General features: G+C 38.5%; 1 protein-coding gene across 3 annotated transcripts in view; it reads right to left on the bottom strand.

The window, feature by feature from the left end:
* The window catches only part of TPK1 (thiamin pyrophosphokinase 1), a 336,418-nt gene that overhangs the window by 274,745 nt on the left and 35,952 nt on the right, over positions 1-25,721 (bottom strand). For 2 of the 3 annotated variants that reach the window (XR_003922631.1, XM_030008413.2), the window contains exon 2: positions 3,068-3,142. The exons of the other annotated variant lie outside the window; for it this stretch is intronic. Coding sequence is in view for 1 of the 2 variants with exons in the window: in XM_030008413.2 (XP_029864273.1) it covers positions 3,068-3,142 (75 nt within the window). In the remaining variant the exon portion in view is untranslated. The remainder of the gene's footprint in view (positions 1-3,067; positions 3,143-25,721) is intronic. 3 annotated transcript variants of the gene reach the window in all.

The raw sequence follows: 25,721 nt of genomic DNA, 5'->3' as shown, positions 1-25,721 counted from the left end.
GGACACAAAAATGTGCAGCTCTGAGAAAAGCAGGGCCCTGCCTCTTCCACATATTTTCCACAATTAGGATAAGGACTGCAAGAGAAGCTGTACAACTTCCACTGGTAAAAATGGCTGCATTAACAGCTACAGTCAAAGCACTTTTGATGGATTTGACTAATGTTCCCAGCCTTGTGCTTACTCATAGACTATTTCCAACCCTCTCCATCCACCTCACCTTTCCATATTTAGTCTCCTTATATCAGCTTCACTTACAGTGAGACCTTTTTCCCTTACCTATTCCCCTTTACTGACCTATTTTCTTCAATTTGTCTTGCCATTTGGTTTGTTCCCTCCCCACTATACCCAACCCAATAAATCCTTCAGTGGACTACCAGTGTTTCTGCCATATTATTCCTCATCCTGCTTTTGCAAACTATCCCTTCTCCAGCACTTCATCCATCCTACCTTTAGGACAGCACTAATACTGTATGACTGTACCTAACACAAAGGGAACGTGTTCTAGAGTGGTTTACTGCAGTAATGAGTATAATAAAGTAAAATCATGGTAGTCTTTAGCTGATACTACCTCACTATTGTCACTTATCCAGCTTGTATGGTAAGAGTGGTAAAAGCTGCCTGTCCCCTGGAAGTGAAGAAATCAGATTTCAGTGTCTTTCACAAAGCACAGGGAAGGAAGTTCATGCAAACTTGTACAGATTGAAATAGTTCTTTTCAAAGTATGTTAGTAAAAATAGATTTCATACAAGCCTGCAATAAGACAAAGGCTAATTAGCGACAACCACTTTTTCTTGAGGTCAAGAGGAGTTACACCTGGGATGATTTTAGCCTAGAATAGCCACACTTATCGATATGATTTTTATATATATATTTTTTTTTTAAACTTAGGACATATCACATCACACCTTCATTTTTACTTGATGTTAAAGTGACAGGGCTAATGAAATAAGTTATTCTGATAGAACACAACCTACTTGAAAATAACACTTACGTCTCAGCATTCTGTACTTGGTATAACACCCAAGACTGCTGTAACTTAGAGAAGTTGGTCAATATTTTATCTTTTTTTTTTTCCTCTGCATTTTTCTCTCCCTTATTCCCCCAATTTGTGTAGCTGGCAATATACTGTGGATCAACAGCCCCATTGTTTCCTTTTCATCACTCCTTTATGAGATCTCAAGCATATATAGCTGGTCATTAAGCACTGTTTCTAAGGATTTCACTCTTTCAGAACTTCTTTCAGTTCACACACCAAAACCCTCAGGTTCTCCTAGTTCTGCAGCAGTCTCCCTGCTGGGACTCCTTCAGAAGCAGGATCCAGGAGGCACAAGATTGCCGACACCTACAGCAGACCACTAGGATTGTCAGTCAGGCATACCCAAAACCTTGTCCTGGATTCACTGAGGTTTACTGAAGCTGACATGTTTTGAAGAAAAACATTTCAGGTTCACTATGTCACCACCCTCCTCTGTCATTTTACTTAGATAGAAAATATCCACCTATTTCTGGAAGCTACCTACCAGCAAAAGTCTTATTAGCTTAAATAGGGCTTCTGCTCTCACAGGCTCTGTGAAAAACTATTCACAGCACCAGTAATTACTTTCAATACAGTTATGCTCAGAGGACAGAAACCCATTGAGGTAGTCTCAAGCAAGACAGTCTGTGGTCCACTCGATTTTATTCAGCTTCTTATCCCAACCCTTCACTGAAGCACTACAGTTAAGGGCCCATTAGTGTTACAGCAAGAAGCACTCCATGTCCCAAGGGTCACCCTGCACAGGTTTGCAAGAGGAAGACTTAAAATTCCAAAGAACAGACAAAAAAAGTCTGATTAACAGAACACAGCATAAAAGCAACACATGCAAGGTACTACAAGATGCTAAATATTGCTATTCAGTAACTGTGCACATCTGGTTTGCTGTCTCTTTTTTAACCTCAACCCTCAAAACACAGGAAATGTCGGACAAAAATAAGTTCAAAACATTTACGCTTCTTCCCTTTGTTATTTAATACAGAATATGTCCTTCAGTGTATCTTTTTAAATCAAATAATATGTAGAATCACATCTAGAAAAAAACACTTGACAGCCCTTGCACTTAGCACTTCTTGCTGATATTGCAAGCGAGAGAGCCCATTTGGGGTACAGTACTTATTCAGATGCTTTGAATCATCCTGTGCAAGTCTCTCCCTTCTTTTCTCACTCCTCTGCCTACAGAGGCACCTAATTTAGGTTTACTGGAATTAAGTGCTATGAATACATCCTGCCCGCTTCATCCCTTACTCCAATTCCTTTTAACTGTACACCTACCCCCTGTTGCCTACTGTACCCTACACCCACCAGCCCTTATGCCTACGGTGAAATTAAATAGTTCTACCTGCCCCAGTCAGTTACAAGGAATCTCTCTGCAAGGTTCCCAGCCTGGTAACAAGTTAGAGACAGTCCCTGCGGTTTGTCAGAAAGCTTCTGAAGGACTACATTTCTCCACCAGAGGAATTAATAGCTCCAAGCTTGTAAAGATTTACATATCTCCACAAAATGTCACTAGATCTGCAGCTATCATACCAGAGATGATGATTAGCACTGTGCATATTAAACAAAGGGGTAGTGAAATCCGATTTACATATTTCTGATACGCACGCAAATTCCCACTGCTTTCACAACATAATATCTACACGGTTCATTTTATTTTGATTAAAATTAACACATTTCACTGATGACCTTTAAAGAAATGCTTGCTTCCAGACTCTTAAATGCACCATTGATCTACTATACTTTGTCAGCAAAACAATGATCATTCCTAAGATGCCTCTGAAAAGCTACAGTCCTACACAGATCAGTCCATAAAGTTCCCACTGACGTAAGCAATGCAGAGATGCAGAATTTGCATAATCAGCTCATTTGCTGCATTCAGCAACAAGGGACACATTCTGCCAATTCACACCCTCACCAGAAGGTTCCTCTAGTTAAGAGGAAATTGCCACATTGCAATTCAACAGACATGAAGTACATTAGCTGGGTAGCAGCTAAGTAAATAAGCAAATGAAGATGTATGTGAGTTATTATTACCTTTGCTCCACAGACAATGAAAATGACCTTTGTTGAAAGGCTGGTTCAGAATCAGAAGGCAAAACTTCAGGTTTCCTGTAAGATAAATGTTGATTCTTATTAGCAAGAATATTGATTTTTTTCCCTTTTTTTATTTTGCTTTTGCCATATTAATTTTGGTCCAACCACCTCAGAGCAACTCCACTAATTTCCTTGCTTCTTAGGTTTCATCATTTTCAGATCGAGAAGGTGCCAGAACTTCATTAGACACCTTTTAGTTGGTAGGGTTTTGTTAAACTTTTAATTTATAAGTGACTTTCACCTACTGAAGGCCATCCTCAACAGGACCCCACATCTACACCACTCTCTCATTTAATCTCCCACTTGCCGCTGCCACCTGGATGTAGCGTTTACTGATATGAGCTTTGCCCTGGCTTCTATTAACAAGGAAGGCTGTAGATGACTCCATATGAAGCTGTCTCTAACCTAGGTCCAATATTCCACTCTTCTGGTGGATGCAGAATTCTTGCTGCCATCAGTGGCTTCTGTGCCTACATTTTCATATACCATGTAGAAGCTCTAATTGTGTTAGAGCCACTCTGGTACTTACTTTACAAATACAGAATGAAAGGCCACACCTAAGGAGCTTAAAATCAAAGCTAGTAAAAGCAAAAGTGAACTTTAGCCTGTGTTATCTAGGTGATGATGCAGACTAAAAATCTCAGAGGATTTACCAGCAAGCTGATCCAACTTGATTAGGCTACTAAAGCCTCCTGCCCTAGCCATACGTCCATGGTGAAGGTTGATAATAAACCTACAAATATAAAAGACTTAAAGTAAAAAGATTTATGATATGACACACTTTGTTTTCAAAGAGTAAATACGTAAATTTTATGACAGTTGCCTGTGGTGGGATTGGCATTATTTCACTTCCTAATTATCTTGCCAATCATATAGGAATACAAGTTTCCCCTGGAGCTTGATAGCCTTAGGCAATCAGGTTAATGAATTATTATTTGGTCACATGAAGCCACTGTAATTGAAAAAAGAAAACCTCTATCACTAGAAAGTCTTTCAGGCAGATCCAGTATAGCAGGAGGCAGAAGACTACAGGAAAAGCTGCGGCTTAAGGTATATGACGTTACCAGGGAAAATACAGGTGGTGAAAGTCCTGTAGGTGCAGGAACATCTTGAGGTGGGAGTAGGGAGGGGACAATCTTTAAAAAAACAAATGAAATGCATGGTTAGGAGCATGAACTGAAGGTTAGGAGATTGAGACACCACTATACTGCATCTCGCCTTTCAAATGATTTAGGGTTTCTCCACTGACCCATTCTATGCCTCAGTTCCCTACAACAGAAATAACGGTACTGCCCTCCTTTTTAAGTATCAAGAGAAACACTACTGAAGACCTAGATAATTTTTACTCCAGTAAAAAGTCTACATGTTTATCACAGCTATCTTCTGTGTTGTGCTTTCAAATACCTTTCCTCATGTCTTCCCCTTGCATCTTTGCTGACATGGTCCACACCTCTAATTCATGTATATACAGGGAAATAAATTTACTTAGAAAAGAATGGAGAGGTCAGAGGACCAAGTAAACAAAGGAAAGTGAGAAAAATCGTTTTCTTTGTGTAGTCTGGAAAGTTTTGTCTTGTCCTTGAACTTTAAGAGAAAGGTAGAAAACAATACATTCAAACTAAGTGCCAATTTCCAGCTGCCTTGCAAAATGAGACCCGAGCAGCAGATCTCCTAATGATGGTTAAGTGAGAAAGGCTGCCAACTCCTTAAACATCATCATCTAGTGGTGCCCTCCACTGAAGAGAGCTGGCAAACATCACAGGTTCTTTTACTGATATAATACAAATAGACACAGGTGCTATAAACCTTTTCCTCCTGTTGAACCATGAAAGGCATTTCTGTGTTTGTTTTAAACCCTTAAGCCGTATCAGCATATGAAAACACATTAGATTTTTAACTTTTTTTGCACATCAGGAGGACTCTTGTTATATATTGAGATATGTATTTGAAGCCAAGGCCTGGCTGTAGGTGTCCACACCGAGACTTCAGAGGCTGATTTTTCAGAGATGACAATTCCAAGAGCTTCCAGTGAGGCCTGTAAGAGGTGCTGGCTCTTACTTGTCCAGTTATTGCAAAGAAGCAAAGAGGTAGATGCCCCAGCACACACAATTATGAGGGGTGGTGGTGCGTGTTTTGGGTTGTTTGGTGTGTTGGTTTTTTTTAAGCACAGTTATGGATTGAAAAAGTGAAGAAATGGAAATTATTGTTTCTCCTGCTTTTAGAAAAGTGAACGTGTTCCAGTCATTTCAAACCACTGCAATTAATGCATGATAAAATGCTATGATTAATGCTACCAAAATGAGCTTAAATGTCAATATTTTAATGGCACTCACTGAGTTAATATAAAGCTGCACAAAGGGCTCGGTCCTCAGTAGATGTAACACAGTAATAAAATTGGGCCGCGATAATTTACAACCATTGCCCTGAAAAATATTAATAAATTGGGACTTCTGATGGCAAAGACCACGTCAACAGACAGAATATGCAACATCCATCACTCTGAGAAAAACTGATGAGAGCTCACTGTGCCACTGCATGAGCACTCTACTGGCTATTCGTTTGAAAACAAATCTACTTCAAGGCCATTTATCTTTAAAAGCCCTTAACAAATTAGGAACCATTTATCTCCTGGACTGTCTGCCCATCCATTTTTCACACAGATAATTAGCACCCTGACCCAACCATTAACAAAATTGTGCTCTCTTTGGACTAACGGGAAAGAGAATTCTGTAAGCCAAAATTCAGCAGTGAAAATAATCTGTCCCCAGATATGGCTATCTCCACTGAAGAAGCTTTTGTTGACCTTTTGTTAGAGGCAGAACAAGTTGGTCTCTTGCACAGTTTCTTCCATTTTTAGTATAATTTTCTCTTTCATTATCTACTTTTCTTGCAGCTTTTGCAGACTGAGCAATTTCACCCATCTGCAGCACAAGCAGAAAAGAATAAATTCCTCCATATAAAACCTCCAGCTTATTCTTGATGTTTACATCAACACGGAGAATGAACGGACCCAAGTCCCACAATGTAAGTCCTCTTGTAGAGGAATTAACCGTGCAGTAAGGCCTAATTTCTACAGGACAGGAGGACAGAAGCATGACTATAGAAAATTTTTACTTGCATTTAGGGAACCACATTTGTTCATTGCCAGGCTTACCTGCTTGTTTTCCTATTTGCTGCTTATATACCTTGCAGTCTTATAGGCATAATTTACAGACGTATGTATTAACAGGTGCACAGCTACATCAACAGCCAGTTATATGCAAAAATACAGTTAAAAAAAAAAATCTTCTAGCAGACTTCAAAAATTCCTAGTCTTTGGATAAAGCTGGATCATTTTAATCCTGCCAGAAACAGAGAACCATTTCCTTACTTTCCTGGGCTGCAAATCAATCAACAATCCCTACAAGTCCCACTGGGACCATCAGTGAATAACCTCATCCTTTCTGAAAACTTTCTCCCTTCTCCCTTCTCTGCTTTCCAACAATTATTTAGCTGCACTTCTTTGACGAAGCTTTTCTCATGGTTGCTTAGAAAGGACTTTAATCAAAGGTGTTGTGAACGTCTCTGACAGCCTATGCAATGCCTTTTTACCCCATTTTAACTCAGAAGAATTCCAATATACTTTAGAGCACCCATTTGCTATTCCAAAAGCCTTCTTGGCTTCTCCCTGTCATATTATACTCATCTAGCTATTCTATAAATATTTATAATATCATTATGCATTTTTTATTGATTTCCCCTTGTCACATGCCAGTCTTCAGGCTGTATGTCTGTCACAAAGCATACGCAAAAGGCACATATATTTTTAAAGACAACCTTTTCTCTGGTAGCCAATAAAATAATATATGCCCCTTCTTTGTTTCCTTTCAGTGTTACAATAATATCGCTAGAAGTTATTCCGAATACTGTGAGGTTCCTGGCTATTGAATTTTCCGAGGGGGAAAAAGCTTTCATTGCTTCAAACTAGAGGGCCTTTGGGAAAGATCACTGCTATTCCCAGTCTTTGTGAAATGATGTAAGCAGCAACACACAATGGGGAAGATACGCTGTGCTAAGATACCAGCGTGCCTCAAGGTGCTAACGAAGTATGACTCCAAAGTCAGAGCTTCAACCACAGAAAGGGGCTTCCGCTAAACAATTCACATTTTGATCTGTTGTTTGGTATTTGTGTTTTACTGCTTGGCTGAAGAGAAGCCATCCCTCTCCTTTCCAATGGTCTATCAAGCATCTTCCACAAGGAGGCAGGTTTAGTACAGAGGAAGGAGGAGGAAAGAGACAGGTAGTACAGGAACAGAGGGATTTTACCATTAGTAAAGTACTTCATTAATTTAATCTAGAAAGTTGAAAGATGGTTATAAATTTTCAGAAAATTTCTATACTGGTAGAAATACATCTAGATATCCAAGATACTAACCAAGATCCCTTGAAAGATACTGCAGAGATTTGGGTTACACGTATCCCTGATCACATAGGTGGGAGTCCAAATACACAATGAGCTTTTGAGAAAAACACTGAATGATCCCACTGAAAATTTCCTTAAGCTCATGTTGCTGCTCTCACATCAGTCTGTTTTCCAGGATTTAAAAAAAAAAAAAAAAAAAGTTATTTGGTTTCCAGTACCATCATTCAGGAAATTCCTGCCCCACAGATTTGTCTTTTAAATGAACAGTCACTGCCTACTTAAATGTCAGAGTATGTGGGAAGGGGCAAGGCATTTTTTCACAATTCCAAAACAGTGACACTGATAAAAGACAGCAGAGCAAGAGGCTGAGGCAGCTCTTCATATGGCAGTTGAAGTTTCTTCTGCTGAAGAATTAGCATTGAAATTGTGATTCTAAGAATTCCACATAAGTTACATTTAGTGGAAGCCTATCATAATAAACCCTAAAGAAAGCAGTTCGTGAAACCAACAAACATAACAAAATAATGTTCATGCAGAACTACAATTAAGATAGATAAGGCTATTGCTACAGATCACCAAAACAAAATTACTGAAGCAACTTGCTGTATTGGTTTGGGGTTTGGTTTTGGTGTGGTTTTGTGTTTGGTTGGTTGGTTTTTAATTAATACATTAAACTCTCCTATTTAGTTGAAATATAATCTCCAAAAAAAAAAAAAAAAAAAAATCAGAAAACACCCATTTTTACTTAAAAAAATTTCTTAACATACTGTGTGGATTGAAAAACTTGGCTCCTGTGTAGTGCTAAGCATTACTAAGTCAAAAGCTGGAATGGGAACTTCTGCTATTGGTGAAGCAGATGTCACTAACATGGGATAATTAACAAGTGAGCTTATAAAAGGTATGAATTATGACATCAAGAAAAAAATAATTCACAGTAATGAACTGGAGTGGACAATTTTAACAAACTCTTAAGGAAAAAAGGTTTTAATACTGATATTCCTTAAATTAGAAACATGGTTATTTAAAGAATATTACTTTATTAAAACAGCCCACATTCTTGCTTAAATGAAGGCTCATGCAGAAGAATGCCACTGATTACACCTGAAGTATTCTGGGTTTACATCAGTGAAAGAGAAATGACCCTAAAATGGTATCTTTTGCGGCCTCCAATAGCAGAAAATTATTGTAGTGTTGAACACAGAAAGGAAAAGTATTTTAACTGCTCATTACAACCTCAAAAAGCTGCTTGGTAAAACTTTTTTCATTTTGTTGTATTAGCTGTAGCACCACAATTAGCTTTTTCTTTGACATTCTTCAGCATTTTTAGTGCAGTCTTAATTGGCTATTTGTTCCACCTATCACTTGAAAAAAAAAATCCGAAACACTGAATCAGAGTTTCACTAAACAAATGGCAATGTATTGCCTTTTGGTTTTTTAACCTTGTCTTTATGAAAAAGCAAATAGATGCTCAGCACATACACAGATGTTACTTAAACACAGAGAATGTGGGATTTTAAAGGTAAAATAAAGGAGTTTGGGGGATCAGCACCAAATCTACATCATTTTCTGCCAAGTAAGCACCTGTCTGCAAGTGTTAAGTCCAAAACCGATGCTCTGGGAAGAACTACTTGCCAGATTATTGAAATGGACCATTTCATTCAGGGCTTGTTTTAAGAGCTACCATCCACTTCCCAAACATACTCAACTGGAACAGCCTCCCCATCAGAAATGAAGTAAGTAAACATTTGATTAGACAAAAAACTAAGGAGAATGAGTCTATTAGACTAAGGAGCATCCCCCATTTCCTGAAAGGGTTTCTTCATTGTGGTTCGGGTTTTTTTTGGTTTTTAGACACTGAAACAACATCACCTGTAGTTTCCTACACGATAAGCAGATGCAGTTCCTAACAGGCGATTTACTTGCTGATGTAGCAATTATTTTTGAAAGTTGACTTCTGCCTCACAAGACAAGATTCTGGTTTCATCAATGAATGTCTTTGGCAACTCACTGACTACAAGCGCTATCTATGTCTACCTTAGCAAGTAGCATGGCACAATAATATCAGGTCTATAAAGCAAAACTGTTGATACTGAAAGTATGATATTCACACTATACATGTTTTGGGAAGAAAGGGAGGGAGGGAGGCTACTTCAGGTTAGGTTCAGTCTGGTTCTGTAGACTAAATACCCATTAGCAGTAGGAGAGCATTATGTACACTCCTGGAGCACATTTTTAGTTTCATCCAAAAGGAAATTAGCTTACATATTCCAAAAGCACTTTGCGATGTAAAGCAAAGCACAGTCAATAGACAGAATCAGGAGACTTCCTTCAAAAGCATATTCTTGATCCAAAATAAAATGCTAATGTAAATATACCAATAGTCACATGGCTTTTGGCTTATCAATTTTTTATTTTTTAAACAACATCTTTATCAAACTAAGATGACTAATGCCACAAGATCAGCTTAATTTAAATGAGCAACACATTTTTGTAATCTTATCAAAATTTGGCTCTAACTTTAGATTGTCATACTTAAGATGCAACCTGACACTTGTATCTGTAATGTAGGGAAGGCGGGGGGGGGGAGTGTTAACCCAAAACTTGAACTTATCTTCACTACAAATTCCTGGAAAAGCACCTAACATCAAATCCTAAGATACTACTTTTTAAGGTTACCTTTCAGAATGAAACCTCACTTTGTACTGAACAAACAGTGCACCTTACACAAAAAAGCTCCTCGCTCTGCTGTTCTCTTTCTTGAACTAAGTTTTCCTCCAGCAGTGCTTCCCTTCACCAGGAAACCCAGTGTGCTGCTGTAATACAGGGGAATCTAAAAAGGATCATTTCAAACTTATGCAGCCCAAATCAACAGTCTGAAATGTAAATGCTTCACGTTTAAAAAGTATCACAACTCCTGCAGAACTGCTACTTTGAAAATGGAAAAAATTCCTTCAAGTCAGTCAGTAAAATCCACTCCCTACATCTGTGCTATTGCTAACAAGGTAGTTGTCAGCTTTAATTCAGAGAAACAGTTAAGCTTGGACTATTGTATTAATTATAGCCACTACTTATAAAACACTGTGTAGCTGCATTTTACCACACTGAATCCCAAGTCTCCAAACAAGCCATTTAATTTTCCTCATAAGAGTGACAACTCCAATAACAAACCAGCACAAATTATGCAAAAGGATCACAGACCTTACAAACATGTTCTCAAACTTATTGAATGAATAAATCAAATATGCATACCCAGCTGCTTTTCGTGCAGTGTTATCCCTGTCAATGCATTTTAGTGTTAATTTTTTCATGTAAATTCTATTGATTTTTGAATATTTTACAGCTTTTAATTCTCCAAGTAAATCCCAGCAAGAGTAGGAAGAAAAGGGGATTTGTGTAAAGAGTCTTATTGAAAAGCTGCAATGTGGTACTCTCTGGAGAGCCCTCTACAAGAATCTATGTGGATGAATTCAAAACAACTAATTTTTCACAATAAGTCACAAACACAGCCATACACATGGGATAACCCACCTATGTTATTGACCACTGCTGCTCATAGAAGGGTGCTACGCCTTGCAATGAAAACTTGTCAATTAATTCCAGGGCTCCTCTGCAGACTGAGGGCTGCGTTTTCCATCTCAGTATGTGATGGGACACTTCTTTTCATACAAACTCCTACAGTCTCTAGGTGCATTTCTGAGTGCTTGGGACTTCTGCTCTTTATGTGTTAAACACCTCGGTCTGGTCAAGCAGAATAAGATCACACAGTTCCCAGTAACGAATCTTCAGTTTTAGATAACTTGTCCAGCATCACAAAGAAACTTCACAGCAGGACTCAACTCTCCAGGGCAACATTTGACTGAACCGAATCATGAGAACTGTCTATTTAAATATATATCATAACAATCACACTTCCTACTATTATATACATGGAAATGATGCTTGTGCCCCATTACCAACTGTCATTTGAAAATAAACCCATCGGAGTAACCAATCACTTCGGGGGAAGGTAGCAAGGTACATAAACCCTAATGGGCTCTTGGAAAGACACATTGACATATGCACCATTTGCTACTGCAAGGCCTTTGGCTTGGTTTACCTCATACCCTTGCTGCTTGTCTCCAGAGATGTTGCTAGACCATCCATCCATCGTTCTGCGCTTTGCGCAAATAGGACTTTCATTTCAACCCGAACACAATGAAGTTCAGAATTAGCTGGAAGCCGCAGGGCTTTTTTTAGCTGAGATGTTATCACCTAATTGGTTATACTCTTCCAGTTTTCAAGACTACCGGTTGGACTCAAATTGCCCAGTGATCCAAAAAAGAAAGAGATTTCTGATATAGGCACAGACAAGTAAGGGTCTAAGAGATTAGTCAGATATATTTCATCCTGTGGCATGGAAAAAATAGCCAGCTGAGGCTGAAGAGATGAATAAGGAGTAAAATAGCAGGAGGAGGGACAATTTTTCTGCAGAATGGGCATTCTAGTCCCCAAGGTTGCAGAATCTGACACGACCTTTCAGATTTCAGATAAACTTTAAAAAGGTATGAATTTTGCTGCAACTACCTTCTAAAAAACAATATACTAAATGCTTTGCTTTGTTATTCACAGGCAAGTCATCTTCTGAGACAGTACCCATTTTACACCTTCTAAGTTCAATACCAACTGGAAGCTCTTAAAAGACAAGAATTAGACATACAGGCTTGCTATAAAAATATTGATACTGTTATGGTAAATTTGACTTTCCTGTTTAAAATTTCCAGGCACAGAACATTAGGATTGGAGCTTAAATCTACATCAAAGTGAAAATGAAAGCGGATGCAAAGACAATCTATGAAATTTCCATTTCATCTTCAGGCTGAAAAATAAACACAAATTACTATAAAATATCACCTTCTAGTTTTAACCTTTTTTCCTCAAAAAGATATTAACATATCTTCATTTCAGAGAAACTTTAGGAATCACCGACTGACCTCTTCAGTGCCCCAATACTACTATTACTATTCAAGTAAGTTCCAATCTTAAAAGAAAACCCAAGAAAGTTGCTCACTTTCTAGTTGTTTAATAGCCACATCTAATATAATGTCCTCCATGCATTTTAAAAACACAGTATCACATTATCTGGATACACCATGCTAACAATACTTGTTATCTGGGATGTCTCTATTTCTAGGGATACAACTAGGCATACAAAATCCCTGGCTGACTTGAGAACTTCAGCCCTTACCGTCAGCTCAATCAGCACGCTGCAAGAGTAAGATGACTTCAAGGAGTCACAAGGCAGAGAAGGCAGATGTCAGTAGACTCTTTGGGCAAACTGGTATAAAGCACAATACCCTCAGCAAACATTCAGCTCTGCAAACAGTGTAATGCCATCTTATTTCACCTATCTATGGTCAACAGATATCTTTGGGTATTTTCTATAGGATTAACAAAATTTAATAGATATCTAATGATTCACCTATTAGAGTACTGACCAAAGCGTAAGAGCCACTTGAATGTGTAAGTGCCTGACTGGACTGCTCAGCACTCAGAACCCCTGCTCTGCTGCCACCAAGCACTCCACCGACACTTCAGTTATTGGCAATAGCATTTCCTATGCAAATAGAAGTCTGATTTCTATCTGCACCGAGATGCACCTGAAGTTTAAAAGGCTGACGGAACCTGATGCCTTCTTTGATCTCAAAACACCACTGGTATCCACCAACTAGACATTTCTCTACTGATCTCATTTGAAGGGCACATTTGAAGTAGCTGTTCTCAGAGCATACCTAACAGATCTGGCTTCACGGTGTCAGCCATCTCCTTCTTAAAAACTGGGAAAGAGCTATACCTTTTATCAGCACAGATTAATAGTTGGAGTGCTCCCTCAGGAGGCTGATGACCCACATTCAGGTTCCTTCTCTGTCAGAGGGAATTCACATCCAAATCCCGCTTCAGTCAAGGCAGCGCTCTCCTCCCCAGACATGACGTTATTCTTGGGGAAGCAGATCCTTCCTTCCCTGCTCCAAAAGTTAAGTAAATTAATTGAATTATTTTCATAAAACAGTTAAACAGGAGGAACATGTGGAAGTCCAACTCTACAGTCCATTGACCTGGATACAGTTTGTTCTCCAACATTTACTTATCCAAACCTCTCTTTCACACCTTGAATAAATCCTCCAATTACTTCACAATGGTATTACAGGAACATTATACCCACTGTTGCCTCCTTCCTAATGTGTGACGTGCTTTCAAGAAAAGCATAACCACTGGTTTTGTAGGATGTTTTTCAGATGAGTGGTTCTCTCACTATCTTCAGAAGATTTGGCACTTGGAGTCACAAAAGGAGGAAATAACTTTCTGCAGCACAGCATAAGATGTCTAAATCCAAAAGAGCATGATTTTAGAATTTCCATTCTTCCCGCTGCTCATGGTATTCCCACTAACAAGCTCAGCCTGATTCCTTCTTAGTACACTCATTCTGATGGACTGTACTCTTTGTATACAGCAAATTCTCCCTCTGCCCTGTACACACAGTCTAACTACCATGCTCAAGACAAGTACACCGTGGCTAAAAGTCTTATGTTCATTTGCTGAACAGCCCAAGGGCTAAACTCCAGTATAATATTGCAAGTACAGACAGTAACATCCCATTTTCAGAAATGGGAAAATAGGCATTATGTGACTGCAGGAAGATCACACTCCTATTCAGCAAATGAGCAAGTACTAAAAAACAGAAGTTCCTTTCTGCTTCTTAGCCTGATCTTATAACAAACATTATAAATCACAGATGGCTTCTGGCCAAATTCTCATTTGGACAACTTTACAAACTTCTGTTTCCGTATTTTCTTTCAGCCATCCCAATGAAATACAGTATCTCTTACGGTCCTGAATTCTTGTGTACTAATTAAACACTTACTGAACTGGACATAGCATTCAACCAGGCTACCATGGACTTCGGAGTTGGTTGGGTTTTGTATTTAGAAGGTTCACTGAGTTTAAGAGTTGCATAAATTGTAAGCGATCTCTGCAACCATCAATTATTTACTCCTCAGATATAATGGGTGAGACTGATGAGAAAACTCCCATTGACTCCCAGGATTTCACCTCATATACTTTGATGAAAATCCATGCTGAGACAGTGGGTTATGCAACATCTCCTGCTTCTTTGGACTGGATGCCAGAGAGGACGTTCATGCCCATACCACCTTTTCAGTCTTGCAGTTTTCCCAAAGCAGATTTTTCTGTACTTTGAAGGCAGTGGATCTGATGCAAGGTCCAGAGTGTCATCCAGAAGGTTCAGAAGGGCAACAGGGGCTTTCACAGTGGTGTAAGCTGTGGTGGCGGTGGGAGGATGTTCAGGCCCCCAGACTGAGTTTTTGGTAGAGAGTGATGATCAGGAGACCATCTTCCACTATTATCACGAGAATCCTTTTAACAGATATAGGAAGGAAAGGCAATGACTAATTTGCCACCAACCTTCACAAACATTTCACTTCTAAAATAACATCTTTTGTTTTCATGAGCTTCATTTTATTATTTCTAGAGTTAATTTTTTACCTAATGCAGGCAGCTCAGTTCTGCTGCTTGTTTTAGGACATTCTATAACTTCACATCCACTACTGGCCTCTTTTTTTAACAAAAGATTTTTAAGACCTACTTGTATGTATTTTATAAATAGATAAATCTACATCTGGAGAAAACAAGCTAAAATAAACTAAAAGAAAGCTAAAAGAACCAAAGGCAATGAAAATTGCATTACATTATCAGCCATGTAAGGAATTTTTATGTAACCTGGACGAAGTTCCTCTTCAGATTTTATTCTGCAATATGTCATTATATTGCATCCAGCAGAAAAATAAGACCTAAAAATCAAAGTTCTGTGGACTGAATAGCTCCGATAAGCTATTTAGTGGGCTTACTAAAATCAGGAACTGGCCAACATCTGTGTTTTGGAATAAAAATGCTGGGTGATAAAGAAACAAATTTAGAACACTGCCAGAATATTGATGCATCTTGCAGAAATACAAAAAATTACTTAACGTTGAAAATTTTGTAATGAGAGCTGTTCATCCTTCATCTAACTTTTAAACAAGATTGAAAAAGCCCTTTGCAAGTAAATTATAGTATTATGGGGATCACTTTGTAGGCTGGTAGAACAGGATACCATATCCAGCAAATACAGGCTCACAAGAAAGCAGGTCCCCCACAGCATGCCTGTAAGCAGACTACTTACACAAGTAGACCCACCAAATCATTATGACAATCTGTTCCCATAAGATACTTGTCACACAAATAAGGTTTGGTAGGTTTAGTCACTGCACAAAGACTATGATAACTGCTTTTATTATAAGCCACTTGTGCTTGTTTATAGTCCCTTGTTTTGACATGCTGCAGATCATGTATAATTAAAGAAAACTGTTACTTTCTTCCTTCTTCCACAATACAGTAAAGCCTGTAAACAAAGACAAGCTCTGGGACCATTAACAGAAGCCCTTGTTTGCAGATCGTCTTTCCAACTGGCTCCTTCAATTTCAGTACTAAAACTGTCAAGCTTAATTAAGAGTTATGGGGCATAATAATTTCAAAACCATAAATCCATACAGCAGAAAAGTAACATGACTGCCTTAGTGAACATCTCTTTTTAAATAAGCAATATCTCTTTCTGAGACCTAATTTAGGTTCCTTATACACAACTTTGTATTGTAAATATCTTTATTGCTTCTCCTGCAGTGAATATAAAGACCGTCATAAAATAATTTCATCCTGATGTCTTCTGGTTTATTTGACTATTTAAAGTGGACCTCAATGCATATTCTAGTGCTTACACTGCTATTCCATCCAAATTCACCACAGCTTTTTGTGATCCTTCAAAAACTCTGCAGAGAACTGCATTTCTCTCCAGCTTCTTTCAATATTTTCTTTCTAAAGTTGCTTCACCTTTTGAGTGTGCACAGCTGTCCACACGTCCTCACAGCCTCAAGGAGAACGATACTGAGAAAGAAGTATCAAGAGCTCACCCATTAACCGCTGCCCTTTAAAAACATCTTTAACATTCAGCACAGCCAGCCTGAGAACACCAATGACCCACTCCAAAAAATCCACCAAAATGACACAGTAGTGCAGGCTTAGATTTAAACCTTAAAGCCACCTTACCCATTCCAGAACTACACATTTGCTTCCATTTTAACAGTGCTTAGGTCTTCCACCAGAACTTCTGCTGTATCAGAGCCCTAGTGAGCACGAGACCAATTCACAAAACCGAGTGCAACCTGAATTGTACTGGTACTTTCAACAAGAAACTGAAATTTAACAGACAGCTGCTTACAATGCTTCAAAGGCTTGAACCTCACAGTATTTGGCAGATTTTAAAATCAATGGAATTTTGTCATTTTCAGTGTTAAAGTCCCACGTACAGTCTTACCATTAACTTTCATTTATTTAAAGCAATTTTCTGGCCTTTACAGCAAAGAAGCTACACTTGAAAATGCAAATCCGAAAGGCTTAAAAACAGAAGGGTGATTAAAACAGTATCACATTTATTACTATTTCTTTGTCTAATGATTTTTGTAATATGATTGCATGAGGAAACCTTTGGCTTCATGGACTAACAGAGTAGTTCAATTTATAGAACTGCTGATCATCTAATAGCCAGGTTACAGCCACCCCCTTAAAAGAAAAGTTTCCTTAAAAACTTAAATGGTTTCTATCTTGATGAGCACTTTTTTTATGTGTTAAGCAACATTTGGGTCAACTTATAGAGGAAATTTTAGCTGAATATCTAAAAGCATAATTTATGCAGACTAAACATCAGCTGTAAAAGACTTTTTATCAGCTGTTTATCAGATCCAGAGAGGCACAGAAACCACCCTGACCAGCAAGTTAATACATTTTGGGAAAAGATACTAAGAAAAGGATCTAAGCCTCTCTCTTCTTCATTACCCTATCTGGAAAATGTGTTTAATAATAATGCTTTGAACTTAAATTTCCATTTGTAGATTTGAAATCACTTTACAAAGGTGCATAAGCATTATTATTCTCATTTCACAGTTGGCCTCACTAAGTACAGAGATTTGTAGCAATTTGTATGAGAAGTGAATAAGCTAAGAGTCTGAAATTATCTCCCCAGGGTTTTCTTCCCAGCTAAGCTGTAAACTTCAGTCTACACTGAAGCCCACCAGGGCAAAACCAGACACAGTCCATCTGAAATTGGTGGGTGTCTGCACAGAAATAGGAGTCCAGGCCAGAAACTCATGACACAGATTTGAAGAATTTCTGCCTAACATTGATGTAGTAAGTTAAAATTCACTTTTCTGGACCACTGGGGAAATGGTCATCACAGAGGTCATCACAGTATTCGGACACAAAAATATGCAAAGAAGTGAAATGGCACCTTTTCAGAAGAAAAAGGAAATAATAAGATACACAGCAGTGGACAGTCTGGAGTTCAGTCAGGAGAACTCCTTAATCACACTTTTTTCTCCTCTTTTGCTGACAAAAAAATCTTTCACCCCGATTTCCTGTAATATAGGTTTTTTTTTTACTCTACATAATTCCTCCTCTGGACAACAGCTCCTGCACATGGCAGCAACCTTACTATGGGATTCAAATTTTGTCATGGAAAGCACTTGTTTGATAAGTTCAAGGATTCAGGCAAATATTAAGAGTACATCTTCTCTGTTACCTGGAACCATTTTAGAATCTTTTATTCTCAAATATCACTTGGTCACTTAGGTTAAACTTTAACCAACATTTCCAATTTCACACTGGATTAAAGGCTAAAAACGAGGAAGTAGTATGGTATTTTTCTTTTTTAGAATTATGGGAACGATAAATATCAGGCCTATAAGGCTAAAGTAGAAAAAAAGATTTTTGAGGTTGCAACCTTTAAACTATTATCTATTCTTCAAAAAGCTGCCTACTTTCAGGGTCAGGCCTAAACCATGATGACCCACAAAGTCAGAAGAATCTCTCACTCTTATTGGCTTCATAACTACTCCAATTTTTTCCCCAAATATCAGTTGGCTAAGAAAGGACAGCAATGCAGCCCCAGTTAGAAGATAAAGCCAAAAACATGTTTGCAGACTTTTAACTTTAAATAAACAGAGACCTTAAGTATTTGCAGAACTGATATTTTTAAAAACATGGCAACAGTTGCCACTGAAATCTGCTTACTTGTATTTTTCTCAGCTGTAATAGCCTGTACATGTACAAATTGTATGGACAACTAATTTTGTACATAAAGGAGAAAAGCATAAACAAAAGTGAACTGTCAAAACAAACAAAAATTTTAAATGTTTTTAATTCAATAGTAGGTTAGTAAATTTTAGACAGAATATGAGTATGAAATAAACAGATCAAACTACTCTTCCAAGCCCAATCTGTCCGACAAAGGACAGAAGATGCCAAACTGGAGGTCTAACAATTCAAGATTTTGCTACAGAGGTTGACACGCCTGCAAAATTTTGTAATTCATAAGCAAAAGGTCAAAAGAGCTATTAAATAATTTAACTTGCATAACGGAAGAATTTTTTTCATTCTCTTATACTTCTCGTAAGCACAGAAAAGCCTGTTCAAATTAGTCAGAAAAAATCACCAGCTGAAAAACCCGCCATGTTTTCTGTAGTTTATTTCAGGACAGCATCACCTCTCTCTGTGTTACAGTTGTGTGTCGAGGCATAAATCCATAATGGATTCATGCTAATTTGTGCCCAGTGCGGTAACTGCTTTGCCGTCTCTTTGTGGAGACTTTAACAATGCTTCTTTACAGAGTTCTCTCTCTAACACTCCTTGACTACAACCACAGTTAGTCAAACTTTAACACACGAATGCGTGTTGATGATGGTGACAGGCAAGAACAAAAACTCTGGGTCATACGTGTAAACCAAACGCGTGTAGTCTGACCACCAGCATTAAGATCTCTTGATCAGTTCTGCAACACCACCAAGGTGGGTGAATCTTTAAAGCAGGAGATCTCAGTGACAGCCCCTTTCCTCCCCAGCCAGTGCGTTACAGGGTACCCCACCTGGGACTACGCAGCACTCATGAGGTTAGGGAGGATGTTGTGGAGGAGCCTTGCACTCTGCACAAAAATTCACCAGAAAAGAGAAGTTGCAGAAATTGTGATCTGCTGTTTTAGTATACTTTTGTGGTTAAGAACTTTTGCTTCTGCTCCACTATAACTGCGCTACAACCAAATCAAAGTCTCCTGTCAGCAAGATCTACTGGGAATACACATTACTTTCAGCTTAACAGCTTTCAGGCTTCTTATGCCACCGCCCACTTCCTCCCTAAAGCCACAACCGAGATCGTTATCGACTAATATGACAACACCTAACAAGGGTACAGCTGATAAATTGTAGGTTTGATCCTGTCTACAACGCTCATATGCCTCCAGCAGATGGTTCATCTGTCTCATTTTGAAACAGGAGGTAGCACTGCGACTAAATGTAGATGAACTGAGGAAAACACATCAAATAGAAGTTTTTATTTTAGAAAGCACATTCAAAGAGCATCTCTAATTATGGGCAGAATGAAAGAAAAGGAGGATGAACACTAGTCCCTACAGGACTGCGTTGATTTTCCAGTTCTGCATGTGAATATAAATAAATCTTTAATCAACATTCATAATTTCTGCACCAGGACAAATTTAGAGGAAGCAGAGGAAGTCAAAGGAGAAAAATAAAGAACTATGGAAGCATAAAAATATCCATGCACATACACGCATGTGCACGCACCCACACACACAGCAAGGCATACTTTGCCATATGGGATTACAGCTCTGCATTTAGCTGATGGATTAAGCACCAATATATTAAAAAAAATAAAAATGAAAAGCTGAATATTACTTTTCTAATAAAAATAAGTCAAGGATTTAAAATAGAAAAGCCTTTTTAATGAAAAACAAATGGCATTTAAAACTTAATAGCCTTTAGGTCTAATAAAAAAAGTCAAATCCTTTATTTAAAGAAACTTTCTTTAATAATCACAGACACTGCTATGCACAAAATGAACCACTTGCAATGCAATGAATGGGTCCTAGTTATGGCACTCTGTGGCAAACAGTAGTAGTACTAATGGAAGAACACACATATGCCTAGAAGCAAAATGATAAAACAGTTTAAATCAGATTAAACTGAGGGGCCATTAACTTTTTCTTTTAAGAACACTTCTAAAAAACATTAACAAGTGTAAACACTCTTAACTCTAGTGATGAATAAATAGCCAAATAGAAACAGATCTTTAGGGACCCCTAGTAAGCAGTAAAATGGGTTACAAAATTTGGGGCAACTTTTCAAGATTAAGCACACACTGAGCTGGTACCCATACTGACTTTGCTGCCTGGGCCGTCACCAGTGGGACTCGTGGAGACTCAGGAAGCACTGGGATGTACGCAAGCCGGCAGTCATGACTGGTGAAACAGTCTCGTACCCAGACAAATATTCCACTGGCACTATTGTGTATTGTCAATCTTAAATTTAGTGGGCATAATCCCAGCCCCATCCCAGGGACTGTCAGTGTTGAAATGACTTGCTAAGTCTGAGCCCTCTGCAGAGATCCTCCACCCGCAGGCTGGAGTTCTGTGTTGGTTTTCTGAAGGGCCACCATTTCACCCCATGGGCCAAATGCGAAAGTCTGTGTAACTAACTTCCCTCCACCCTCGTGCCATTTTTCCTGACACACAGTAAAAGAACAGGCTGTTTTGTTCATTAGGAGAAAATTTAGTGAAAGAAATTCTAGATACGAAGTGTGCATGCAAGCATTTCACCTTCAACAAAGCAAAAACAGAAACTAAAGCTTCAGCAAAACAGCTCTTATGTTGCAGTCCCTATTCCAGCTTTTCCTTCACACCCAGTATGTTGACTTTTAGGCTTATCCTATCCCAAAACTCTCTCCTGCATGCAGTCTTATTATCTTTGAACTTATTGAAATAATCAATACCAACAAGAGTGTTCACACTGCAGTTACCTTCAGTGGCTGCATTTGATGGGCTTATAAGGAACACCTAATACCAAATAATGCAAAGGTCCTTTTTTCACCAGTCTCCCTAAATATTACTTTTTTAAAAGATGCATCAGATTCTTATATCTTAAATATTTTAAAAGCATGCCTTCCCTTATTCCCTTTTTTGCTATAATGATACTCAGATAAAACAGGTCAGCAGCACTTCAGGTATTTTTTTCATTTTCCAGAGAGAAGATAATGGTTAGATGGATTTGCCCTATCAACTGTAGTATGCAATTTAATGAGGAAAGTTTCACACCTGTAGTTTTTAAATCAATGACATTTCAATGATGAAAAAACAAAACAGCAGAGTGCAGATGCACGTTTACTTCTAACTCTGTATTCCTTAGAAAGCTAAAATTACCACCATATACAATACAATAAAACTACATATGGTGCTTGCCCTGCAAAAATTTCTTGCTGAGGCCTTTTTTTTTTTTTTAAAAAAAAAAAAAAAGGTAAACCTGTACTTCTCAAAGCATTCTGAAATTCAAATAACAATTCAGTGGACTACTAAGTATACCTCTGTAGACACACAAACGAATCTTTTCTTCTAATTACCTTACTGCTCTGATGTGGAATGCTAAAAAAACAACAACAAAAAAATCACGTCATTTCAGCATTAAAAAAAAAAGTGATAAAAATGCCCCATTTGGCACCAAATGCTACCATCATAAAAACAAATTAAATGCGTTTCCGCTTTTTAAATATCCAGTTCAAATCTAAAAGCCATGAATTTCAAAATAATGCGGATCTGAACTGAGTAACTATCCAAACATTCTTGAGTGACAACACAAAAATTGCTTATAATGTGGTGTGACCTCTAAAAATTGGAAAACACTAACACACTAGTGCTCCTTTAAAGCGTATTTTTCAAAAGCTCCAATACTTTCTTTGTTGCACCTGAAAAACATGGATACACACATGGACTGGAAATCTGATGCTAGGCAGCTAACTGGAAGAGGGAGCAATTACGAAGCCACTAGTGAACCAAGCAGCAAGCCTGCTGCAACACTTGCACAGTGAATTAGGCTAGATAAGTTAAATGAGTACAGCATAAAAGGTGGTGATTTTCCAAAATAGTAGGTCAGGGTATTTTTGAGTGTGGCAGTGTATCACTTCAACAGCTCTGCATCCTCAAACATTTGCCCACCAAACAAAAAAAATTCGCCCACTAAACTAACTAAATGCACAAGGGCACTAAGATTACTTGGCCGAGATGGCCGTTTTTACACAGGGAAGTTTTGAGCAGAGATAGAGTAAGGGCTGCGTGTGGCTTTCAGGTACCTTTTGTAAATCCCAAATGAACAACAGCGAAGGTGCGTAACTTCACATCTCTGCACAGCAGCATCCCTAATGCTTCAGGTCAGACAAAGCTGCTATGCAAATACACCCAGGCATGCATTCCACTCTCCAGCCCCTCCAACGGTGCTGCACAGTGATGACTATGGACAAGGACAGAAGTAAAACTGCCCCTCTCCCCGACATCTCCCCTTAATGCATGGAAGCGGCTGAAGCATTCTTGTGGCTCCACATGGTTCAGGCTCTCTCCTTCCAGATGCCACATGGCACTGCCTTCGCTTCCACACCTGGCCCTACCCATTGCGCCATACATCCTCCAGGCCCACGCTGCACAGGAGTGTCCCCTGCCCCTTCCCAGCTAACTGTTCCCCAGCCCTGGCCTCATTTCATCTGCTGTCCAGAGCTCCTCACTGCGTACAGCCCTCCAGAGCAGAGCCCCTGGTGCCTCACCCCGTACCCTGCCCCATCAGCCTCCAACCACCACCAAATTAGCAGGTTTGCCTTCTGAAAAGACAGCGCTGACATGGGGGCTGTAACTGGTAGGGGAAGCTGGCAGGAATTCAGCATACAGAAGAAAGGAGGGGTGAAAAGTAACTTCATGTGGGTCCTGATGGTAGAGATGGCAAGATGGAGATCATATCATACGCAAAGAACTGGGTCTCTACAGTCTAGTAGCCTAACTTAACTCTCAGTAATAATATTAGATATTATTATCCTAATAAGAACAGACTGTCCACATAAAGTCAACATTAAAAGACATGTAGGTGAGTGATTTTCAGTACAGTTTGCTATTTGGAAGAGTCTATGAGACATTAACAGGAAATTCTGGTAATCAGGAGTTTCTAACAGTAAGATACTTTAGAATTGTGGCTAAAAGGGTGATGGATTTCGCAGGTCTCCGTCTTAAAAAACGGTTCAATCTACAAATAATTTTGTTACACTTTACTTTCCAAAATTCCCTAAAGAAAGACCTGTTCATACTTCTGAAAAGCTCACAGCAGTTTATTGCAGCTCACCATACCAAAGTTTACCTTTTGCTAAGCAGATGTCAAGAAGAGAAAATGGAATAGTATCTTTGTTTGAGAGAGGATGTGCAAAACCTGGCCCATGACCCACCTCCACATCCTCTTCCTAAACCACCTTCAAAGTATGTACAGCTGCAACTCTTTGTGGAGTTTGGTTTAAAGAATGCAGCAATTCTTGGTGAGGGTTCTGGACAGAAATTTGGTTTTCAGGTAACCCAATTCACTGCCTGGGCCAAATGAAATCTCCAGCTATGCAAAGAAATAAAAGAGACAGCTGTCAAGTAAACAAAACAAAACAAAACTTAGAAAACTATAGTTGCAATTCCCTGTTTCTTTGAGACCCTTGTATCCTGTCTATCAATATATTATGGACATACTGTATACATTTGAAAACAAAAGCTGCCCAGTTGGAGCGACAATAAAACAGTAGCTACTTATTAGTGTCTGGTTTTGTATGTCTAAAACAGACTGATAAAAAATAAAATAAAATAAAAAGATACTGACATCTTAAATAATGTTCTTAAATATTGGTGGAAGTACAGTGGGCTTGTACAGAGCCAGAATGTGAGAAGATTGAGGTAAATATGAGTTGTTGAGCTTTTCAGTGAATGCAGAAGCAGCAGCCTCTTCTAACCTGAACTCTCTCCATCACACATGCATTTAATATGTCTGATATTCCAGTGGAAATGTAATTTGATGTCTTTTGAAAACAACGCTTCACTGTGACTTTAAATTATTCCCCATGGGGGATCATTTTACTCCAACATGCTTTGTTTACTAGCTTTGCTGCTTCCAGCGAGCTGTTTGATAGATGCCAAATATGAAGATAAGCTCTGTAATGCACGTTTTTGGATGACTGAAGACAAAATTCTCTGCTTCTTGGCATAGTTTCCCAAATGATCATCATTCTTAAAGCATTCATTACTGTGTAGTAAGGCAATCTATATTTCTGTCAAATCATGTTATTTACGATTTATGGAGAATAAAGATTATAAAGGAGAGATACTTCAGTGAGCAAAACAACACACACAAGGAACACTTTCTGCTCTAATTTTTATTCTCCCCAGTGACCTTGTTATCCTTGCCCTTAAGCGACAGAGAGATCATTAAGAAGTCACCCTCTTTGAAGCAGGAATGGTGATTGTACAATAAAGTACTTGGGTATCAAAAATAAAAGCATTCTAAGATTATAGGAAAGGACAGCCTTTTGACAACAAGATAAACAGTATATTTTTAATCTTTCTTTGCATGTTCATACTATATTATTACTGTTTTTAAAGTAACAGCTACGGGATCCAGTGAAGATCAGAGTTTCACTGTAATGGTACTTCCCAAGAACATAAGAAGAGGTGCTCTGGATTTAAAGAGCTGATTATGAACTAGATCTAATTGCCAAAAGGAGAGAGGAGAAATGCAGATCAAGTGACTGAAACAAAGGGCCACTTGCCACATACTTTGAATCATGCTAGCAGCATATATAGATATGAAACAAAAAGTAATTTCCTGATCATTAAAAAAAAGTCCAACCTTGAAACTCTATCAAGACAAACTCGTGTCATACTTCTCAAGCAGCTGGTCGGGCACATAAGAAAGTTCTAAGAACAAGGAACAAAGCCATAGTAATGATTTGAGCAGTGCATGTTGATCCTACTGTTTCTAAAAGCAGCAAAACATCATGCCTCAGCTATATCCATAACTACTGTCATCAATGGTCACCATTCTCAGGCTGGATTCTTCTTTTCAGAACAGAACCTTTTGTTTGTGCTTCCTTTATCTTAGCAAGGGAATAGTAAGCTTCATGATGGAACCAAAAATCCATTTATCAGTATAAACCTATTTTTTTTTTAATAATATAATGACAAACCTACCCATCCATCTTTAC

This window comes from Aquila chrysaetos, chromosome 3 (genome assembly GCF_900496995.4).
Source record: "Aquila chrysaetos chrysaetos chromosome 3, bAquChr1.4, whole genome shotgun sequence".
NCBI classification, from domain to species: domain Eukaryota; kingdom Metazoa; phylum Chordata; class Aves; order Accipitriformes; family Accipitridae; genus Aquila; species Aquila chrysaetos.
Note: the sequence above shows the minus strand (reverse complement) of the source record. Positions and strands in the feature narration are given on the sequence as shown.